Source organism: Mandrillus leucophaeus, unplaced genomic scaffold (genome assembly GCF_000951045.1).
Source record: "Mandrillus leucophaeus isolate KB7577 unplaced genomic scaffold, Mleu.le_1.0 Scaffold355, whole genome shotgun sequence".
Classification (NCBI taxonomy): domain Eukaryota; kingdom Metazoa; phylum Chordata; class Mammalia; order Primates; family Cercopithecidae; genus Mandrillus; species Mandrillus leucophaeus.
The window spans coordinates 1,031,961-1,040,030 of NW_012103754.1; the positions used below are offsets into that span (position 1 = coordinate 1,031,961).

At 54.2% G+C, this 8,070-nt stretch overlaps 1 protein-coding gene across 1 annotated transcript in view; it reads left to right on the plus strand.

Moving 5' to 3' along the window:
* Positions 1-7,608, plus strand: part of PXDN (peroxidasin) — a 72,436-nt gene extending 64,828 nt beyond the window's left edge. The window contains exons 19-24 of the mRNA XM_011989528.1: positions 652-772; positions 1,044-1,176; positions 3,973-4,086; positions 5,173-5,317; positions 6,294-6,296; positions 7,221-7,608. Of these exons, the coding sequence (XP_011844918.1) occupies positions 652-772; positions 1,044-1,176; positions 3,973-4,086; positions 5,173-5,292 (488 nt within the window). The 3' untranslated portion in view covers positions 5,293-5,317; positions 6,294-6,296; positions 7,221-7,608. The remainder of the gene's footprint in view (positions 1-651; positions 773-1,043; positions 1,177-3,972; positions 4,087-5,172; positions 5,318-6,293; positions 6,297-7,220) is intronic.
* The last annotated feature ends 462 nt before the right edge of the window (positions 7,609-8,070 follow it).

The following is an 8,070-nucleotide window of genomic DNA, read 5'->3' on the forward strand; positions in this document are numbered from 1 at the left end:
CAGCACTGAGGGCCCCTCACTCACCCGGGACTCAGGAGGGACACAGCACTGAGGGCCCCTCACCCGGGGCTCAGGTGAGGTACAGCACTGAGGGCTTCTCAGTCCACCACAGGTTGAGAAGGAAGCCACACCTCGGCAGGGAGGCGTTTGGGCTACATTCAGGAGAAGCAGGGCCAGGCCCGCCTCTTGTCTGACAGTGGGGCTGGCAGTGTGATGCAGGTAGTGTAGCGTAACTTCAAGGCACTCCAGAGTGCAGATTGTCACCTGGCCATAGGGGAGGGACCGCCAGACATGAGCAGACTCTGATCTCCGAGGCAGAGTGCCTGAGCCTCCATCTGTGGGTGGAGGGAACTCAGCGAGGGTGTGGTTGTGGTGCGGTGGGTGGTGTGGGCCTCCTCAGTTCGCCCAGCTGTCCTCAGCGCGGCCGGTGCCGTGAGGTCACGAGGGCAGGGGCACAGCGGAAAGAGGCTTGACCCCTCAGGGCAGGAGAGGGTAAGAGCTGCAGACCAGCTGCCAGGTTGCCTGATTTAAGGTGCCACAGTTTGCTCCACGGGCAGCCAGTGAAGACTGTTCGTAGTTGGCAGGATGTGCTTTAATTCCCTGAGGTCAGAGCCTCCAGAGCTGACATTCTGCTTTGTGCTGCCGTTTTAGACTGTAGGACCAGGGGGCAGTTCAACGCCTTCTCCTACCATTTCCGAGGCAGACGGTCTCTTGAGTTCAGCTACCAGGAGGACCAGCCGACCAAGAAAACAAGACCACAGAAAATACCCAGGTATGGTGGTCTCTGAGGTCAGTTGATGTACAGATGGGCCCTCACACCGCGGGCATCGGGCAGTAGGACCGGCATCCTGTTGTGGGCCTGTGGTGAGGATGGTTCCTGGCAGAGACGTCCCGGGGCACTGGGGGCCAGGCTGCAGCCTGCGTCCTGCGGTGCTGCCCGCTCAGAGCATCAGGGGCCGTGCACACCCAGGAAACCTTGAAATGAGACCCTGCGTGACCTGCCGAGACTATATTTCCCTCCTCCTCCTTTCCCCTCACCACAGTGTTGGGAGACACGGGGAACATCTCAGCAACAGCACCTCAGCCTTCAGCACACGCTCAGACACTCCTGGGACTAATGACTTCAGAGAGTTTGTTCTGGAAATGCAGAAGACCATCACAGACCTCAGAACACAGGTGAGGTGCCTGGGGCCTGTGTCCGCCCATCTGAGACTCCACAGCAGCACAGCCCTGCCCCAGCCTTCTGGGGCTACCACTTTATTCCCAGGTGACTGTTCAACTGCCCACACGGGACCCTGACCCTGGAGCCTTGGGGTGCCATTTCTGCGTGCTGGGTCGGGCTGGGCCAGGTGCCACTGGTGTCCCTGGGTTTCCCAACAGATGGGGGTCACCAGGCAGGGGCAATCTGTGTCACAGCCGTGGGACTGCCAGCCAGGTGACCTTGCTGGAGAGAACACAGGATTAGGGTGCTGTAGGAGAGTTCAAACATGAAGTCCTGTTCTTAAGCCTCTTACTTAGGAATAACTTGGAATCATCCCTCCCAGGGCGTGGTAAGGAGGCATTTCCAGTTCAGTCCTCCACACCCGATCCAGCCTCTCCGGCGTGAGGAAAGTGCTGGTGTCTGTGGTACGACCACAGGGATTTTCAGATGGGGCTCTTCTCGGGCTCTGCAGAAATCCTGCAGAAATGAGTTCCGTCCTGTCCTTCCTATCCCAGGAACGTCTTCCGCTTTCTCCAGTGCCTGTGGTGGGGTTATCTCTGGGATGTTACATAAGCGGGTGGAGATTGAGATCTATGGCTAAATAAAAGGAGGTGCATCACTCCGCTGGTGTGGGTGGGATCCCCAGGGCGCGCGGGTCCTGGCTGTCTGCAGCACTGTTAACCTGTAAGCACAGCTCCTTTCCTACTCACAGGACTCTGAGCCCTTAGGTTTGGGAGAGTCGTCTCCTAGTGTAGCCCCAAGGTAACCCCCAGCCACAGGGAGAGGTACCCTGACTGCTTCTATGCCTGCCGCCTCATCCCCTGCAGCTGCAGGTCCTCCTGCCTCTGCAGCCTGGAGACCAGGTGTATCTCCCCCGGCAGCTGCCAGAGTGGACAGTGTGGGGCAGGCCTTCCTCCCTCCGCAGCCTAGAGACCAGGTGCACGAGCCCTGGCAGCTGCCCAAGTGGACAGCGTGCAGTGTTCACTCAGCTCCACCTGGCAGTAGGAGGGAAGCAGAGACAAACCCAGACTGACCCTTGGGGTCTGTGCTGAGGCCTGGGTGCCCCAGGGGTCCACTGCGGAGGTGGGTCTGTGAACCCCAAGGTCATTCAGGGCAGGCCTTGTGCACAGGTGACCCTGGACAGCAGAGCAGAGGCAGAGGGGGACCAGCCACCCCACCTGTGTCTGCAAATACCAATGCCCTGTGCCCTCCCATGTTGTTGATTCTGTCCACAGTGCTGTGACTTCCTTCCACCCTCAGAATGAATGGGCAGCTCCCAGGGTAGCAGCGCTAGGTCTGAGAAATGCGCATGTCCCTTGTGATTTTGCGGCCGGCAGCAGCACAGGGTGTGTGCCGTCTGTGGTCATTTCCCCGCACCCTGTGTGTGCAGAGGCGTTCATGTATCTTGGTGACTGCTGAGGCGCACACAGGCTGCTGTGGTCACTGCTTCTCTCTGGCTGTGAATTAAAGCAGGTCAGCCACAGACACAGAGGTGACATGCAGGTCACCTGGAACCTCTGCAGACCGTCCTGGCTGCCACCCCCAAGTGCTCTCTGGCCCCTGTGCCACTGCTCCTGAGGCTTCCCTCTTTTTTTTTTTTTATCCCCATCCCCATCCCCATCCCCAAAGCTAGAAAGTTCTAAGCTTTGTTGACTTAAGTGCCAGTTGCTAATGAATGAGGCAGGCAGGAAAGATGGCTTTCATTTAGAAGCCGCATCTGAGGCATTTCCCGAAGTGAGTAACTAGTTAGGTTCTAGATGTCCAGCTGTCACAAAATGCAGAGGGTACGGTGAGGGGACGTCCACCTTTTTCAGCATGATGTGTGCACAGGTGAGACACTGCTCCGGCACAGGTTGGGGACGACACACTTCTGGCTGACAGGAAATCAAAGAAGACGTTTTAATTGAAATGAGTGAGTGGGTGGCTCACAGCCAGCATCGTTGATCGGTCAAAGCAGACAGCCTTACCTGTGGCTGAACATGCTTTATGAGAAGGCTTATTAGAGGAATTGGGATAGATACGATAAATAATTTGTGTTCATTTCAGACATCACTGACAGTTTAGGTTCCGTTGCAGGGGACAGAAAACCCCAAATCCGGATGGTTTGAATGAGGTGCGAGTTTTTCTGTCACTCCCTGCTGCGGCTCGGTGCTGTGCTGCGGGTGGCCTCTTCCCAAGGTCACCTCGTGGCCCAGACATTTCCGGCCACTGTCACCCTGTCTGCCCCCGGGCCCTGCAAGATGCAAGAGAGGGTCTGAGGAAGGAGACCCTTCCAGGAGGCTCCTGCCACCCGGTGCCTGGCACGGCGGTTGGAAAGGGCACCTTATTATGGGGCCCCGTGCTTCCAGAGAAAAGCCAGTGGTGGTGGTACTCGGAAAACAGGCAGACTTGACTCGGGGGATTCTGAGTGGTCGTCGTCCATTCTGGTGGAAGCGTAGGTGCAGGACGTTCTTGTCCTCTGGTCGAATCTTGCTCCCACAGTCCTCTGAGAACGTCACCTTTGTGACCAAGGCTTTTATTTGACAGCACGGTGGTGGGAACGTCTTCCACTGGGGCTTTTGGCCAGCCGTCGCCAGTCTAATAAGGACATTGGAGATTCTGTAAAAGTTCTTGAGAAATATTCTCCTCAAATGTTGTTTATTTTAAGGCATTTGTTGTTTATTTTCAGGGAAATAACATATTTTATAACATATTTATAACATATTTTAATACAAGAACTAAGCTGTTACTCTGAAGTGGCCCGTGAATGAATGTTCTTCGCTTTGCTGCAGATAAAGAAACTTGAATCACGGCTCAGTACCACAGAGTGCGTGGATGCCGGGGGTGAGTCTCACGCCAACAACACCAAGTGGAAGAAGGATGCATGCACCATTTGTGAATGCAAAGTGAGTATGGGGTCTGTCTTCACGCCCTAAGGTATACCCAAGTCCGAGAGTCCCATGTGACCACTCAGGTGGGTGGCCCAGATGTCAGGGCCAGGCCCCTCCCCGCCCACCTCTGCTGGCCTTCGTCCCTCCTTCACTCCTATGGAAGCACCAGGCAAGCCCAGCTCTCTGTGCACAGAGGACGTGCTAGGAGGCTCAGAACCTCAGCATGGTCCACCCCACAGAGGGCGGGAAACCCCTACTCTGTTGCGGGGCCACGTGGGGCTGCTTGTGTGCACTGGCCTCACCTCCCAACAGCTGTGGCAGGAATGTTCGTGCCATGGAAACCCGTGAGTGGGGCAGATCAGCTCCTCCCTGCAGAGCTGGTGGGTGAACACTGACGTGCCCGCCGCTGACCCTGTCCCATCTCCCATCAGGGCTGGGGGTGTTACAGAGGTCGCGGGGGGACGATGCCTCCCCTGCAGAAGGAGACTGGTGGCAGGTGGAGCGTGCCCTGGTGCCGGCAGTGGACAGACGTCTGGCTGGAGCCAGGCTCCGTGGAAAGCTCAGGGCATAGTGTGAGGAGGCAGGATGGTGAGGACAGCAGGCCAGCCCGGGCACCTCGCTTGCCATGGCCATTGGGAGAGGGCGCATCTGTATCCCTGAGCTGGTCAGGTTTGGGAAGGGCAGACTGGGGAAGAGCAAAGCCCTGTCCCTTCCTCTCTGTCTAGTCCCATCCTGCTTCCTGACAACGTCCACGCCCAGACGCAGTCCGAGGGGATCCAGGTGTGAGGTGGGAGGATGTGCCCAGCTGGTGGTCTTGACCCCTCAGGGTGAGAGGATGGTGGGCATGGACAGAAAGGTGGGACGGAGCCTCAGGGAGACTTGTTATGGGGGCTCCCATTAACTCATACCTGTCTGCAACTATGAAATCCTCAGAGAACCACAAAACCCATGCCCACAGGGCGAGCACAGTGGGCAAGGCAGGGGCCTCAGGGCAAGGCCTGACTCATGGCCGTGGCTGACACCTGTCCCGGAGCTGACAGACTGTGTTCACCTGAAGGCCATCCCGGAGCTGACAGGCTGTGCTCCGTCTCTCCTCTCCAGGACGGGCAGGTCACCTGCTTCGTGGAAGCTTGCCCCCCTGCCACCTGTGCTGTCCCCACGAACATCCCAGGGGCCTGCTGTCCAGTCTGCTTACAGAGGAGGGCGGAGGAGAAGCCCTAGGCTCCTGGGAGGCTCCTCGGAGTTTGTCTGCGGTGCCATCGTGAGATCAGGTGGCCGACGGCAGGGAGCTGCAGGCTGCGGACCAGGAAACACCCAGAACTCGCGACATTTCATGACAACGTCCAGCTGGTGCTGTTACAGAAGGCAGTGCAGGAGGCTTCCAACTGGAGCATCTGTGGAGAAGGAGGCGGAGCAGGTGCCCGAAGGGAAGCAGGCAGGAGTCCTAGCTTCACGTTAGACTTCTCAGGTTTTTATTTAATTCTTTTACAATGAAAAATTGGTGCTATTATTAAATTGCACAGTTGAATCATTTAGGCGCCTAAATTGATTTTGCCTCCCAACACCATTTCTTTTTAAATAAAGCAGGATACCTCTACACGTCAGCCTTACCTTGTTCAGATGCCAGGAGCCGGCAGACCTGTCACCCGCAGGTGGGGTGAGTCTCGGAGCTGCCAGAGGGGCTCACCGAAATCGGGGTTCCCTCACAAGCTATGTTTAAAAAGAGAATTGGTGTTTGGCAAATGGAACAGAACCTTTTATAAGAGTGTTCACAGGGACACTGTCTGGGGTTGCAGTGCGAGCCCCCGGCCTCTTCCCTGGGAACCTCTGAACTCCTCCTTCCTCTGGGCTCTCTGTAACATTTCACCGCGTGTCAGCATCTAATCCCAAGACCAACATTCCCGCTGCTCGAAGCAGCTGTATAGCCTGTGACTGTCCGTGTGTCAGCTCCTTCCACACTTGATTAGATCATTCATAAGCCACATTTAGAAACAGGTTTGCTTTCAGCTGTCACTTGCATACATACTGCCTAGTTGTGAACCAAATGTGAAAATCCTCCTTCATCCCATTGTGTATCTGATACCTGCCGAGGGCCAGGCCCGTGCGTTGACAGCACCGCCCCCAGCCGGCCCTGGTTGTGTCCACGTCCTGAACAGGAGCCGCCTCCGATGGCTTTTCCCAAGGGAAGAGGAGCTCGAGTGTCGGGAACTGTCTAACTTCAGGTTGTGTGAGTGCGTTAAAAAAAAAAAGAAGAATCCCTATACCTCATTTGTATTTTTAAAATGCATGATGTTTTATGAAATTTTGTCCAGTTTTTAAGTATTAGATATGACAGAAAAACCATTGTCCACTATGCAAAAGTTCTTTTAGAAGTCAGTGAAAATCAACTCTCATACCTCATGGTCTCTCTTTAATTGACCAAAACCTTCCATTTTTCTCTAAATACAAAGCGATCTGTGTTCTGCGCAACATTTCCCCGAACACACAGCTTCAGTGCAGCACGCTGACCTGAGTACCCACCGTGTGCCGGGCATAGTGCTGGACACATGAGGCACCAAGGTCCGGGCCACCTGCCCTCAGTGCGGCCCAGCTGAGGTGGTGGAGGCGGAAGCCCCTGAGGTCACAGCCGTTTCAGTTCAGGGTGGCAGGTGTCCAGCACTGGGGTATGACGTTGAGGCTTCCATGGGGTGGGGGAGGCCGGCTGCCTTCGGACAGGGTGGGTGCGTACAGTGCCTAGTGTGATTCGTGCGCGGCCCGTGTTCCAGGAGCATGTCCTCCCAAGGAGACACCCAGACCCTTCCAGCACGAGCCTGCTACGTTGCTGTGGCAGAGGCAGCATTTCAGCTGTGAGGAGGGTCATTGGATTCATGGGTTTTATCTGTAAAAATGGTTGTCTTGACTTCTTATCCTCAAATTGGTAAATGAGTGATAAAATTGGTTGGCGTTTCATGACATATGGACTTCTTTTGAAATAGCAAGTCAAATGTAGTGACCGAATTGTGGAAGAGATTTCTGTAAAACAGGAAATGTGTAAGTTCGTCTAAAAACTGACGGTTATGTAAGTTGCTGAGGCACTCGGATGACAGCGGATTCTGGGTTCTCGAGTGTTCTGTGCCTCTTACGTGCCTTGGAGGCCTCTGCGGTCTCAGTGCTGAGGTGGCACACCTGTAGCACACCTGTGTAATGTGCGGTCTGGGCCAGTGACAAGCAATTGTGTTGTCTAAGCCAAAGGGGGAAGCTGACTGTTATTTACCAAAAAAAAAATTCTGTAATTCAAACCAAAATGTCTGCGGAATCGCCGGTTTGATACTCTCTGTAATCAGAACAGTGGGCAGTGCCTGGGTGAACGTGTCTAGCAGCCCCTCTGCGGGATCGCTGTAACGGGAGTGGAATGTACATATTTATTTACTTTTCTAACTGCTCCAACAGCCAAATGCCTTTTTTATGACCATTGTATTCAGTTCATTACCAAAGAAATGTTTGCACTTTGTAATGATGCCTTTCAGTTCAAATAAATGGGTCACATTTTCAAATGGAGAATGGCTTTTTTTTTTTTTTTTTTTTTTTTTTAATTGAAACCAGTACATGAGGCTAAAACTTTTCCAGGTGAGATCCAAAGCCTGAGAAGGGAAGGAGGTAGGTCCAGGAAAAAGCCCCAGAACTGTCCTAGTCACTAATGATTTTGTGACTAAATGTGAAAACATTACTAAAAATAAGGTATTAGATAAAGTTGACTTCGTTTTCCAAAGTAGCTAGGATGCTTTAACCTGACTGAATTTTGACAGGTGGGAGTGAGCTCTTGGGAAAAACCTCTGGCAACTAAATGCCTCCTGCAGTTTTTGTGCTGTGGAGAAGGACATTTCTTTGTCAGAGAGGTATGTACAAGCAGCTCACACAGCGAGGTGTCTGTGACAGGCAGCTGCTTTTCCAGAAGCAAGAACGCGGGTCAGGAGGGCACAGTGCACAGAAGACAGACACTCCCTTTTCAGAGCTGAGCCA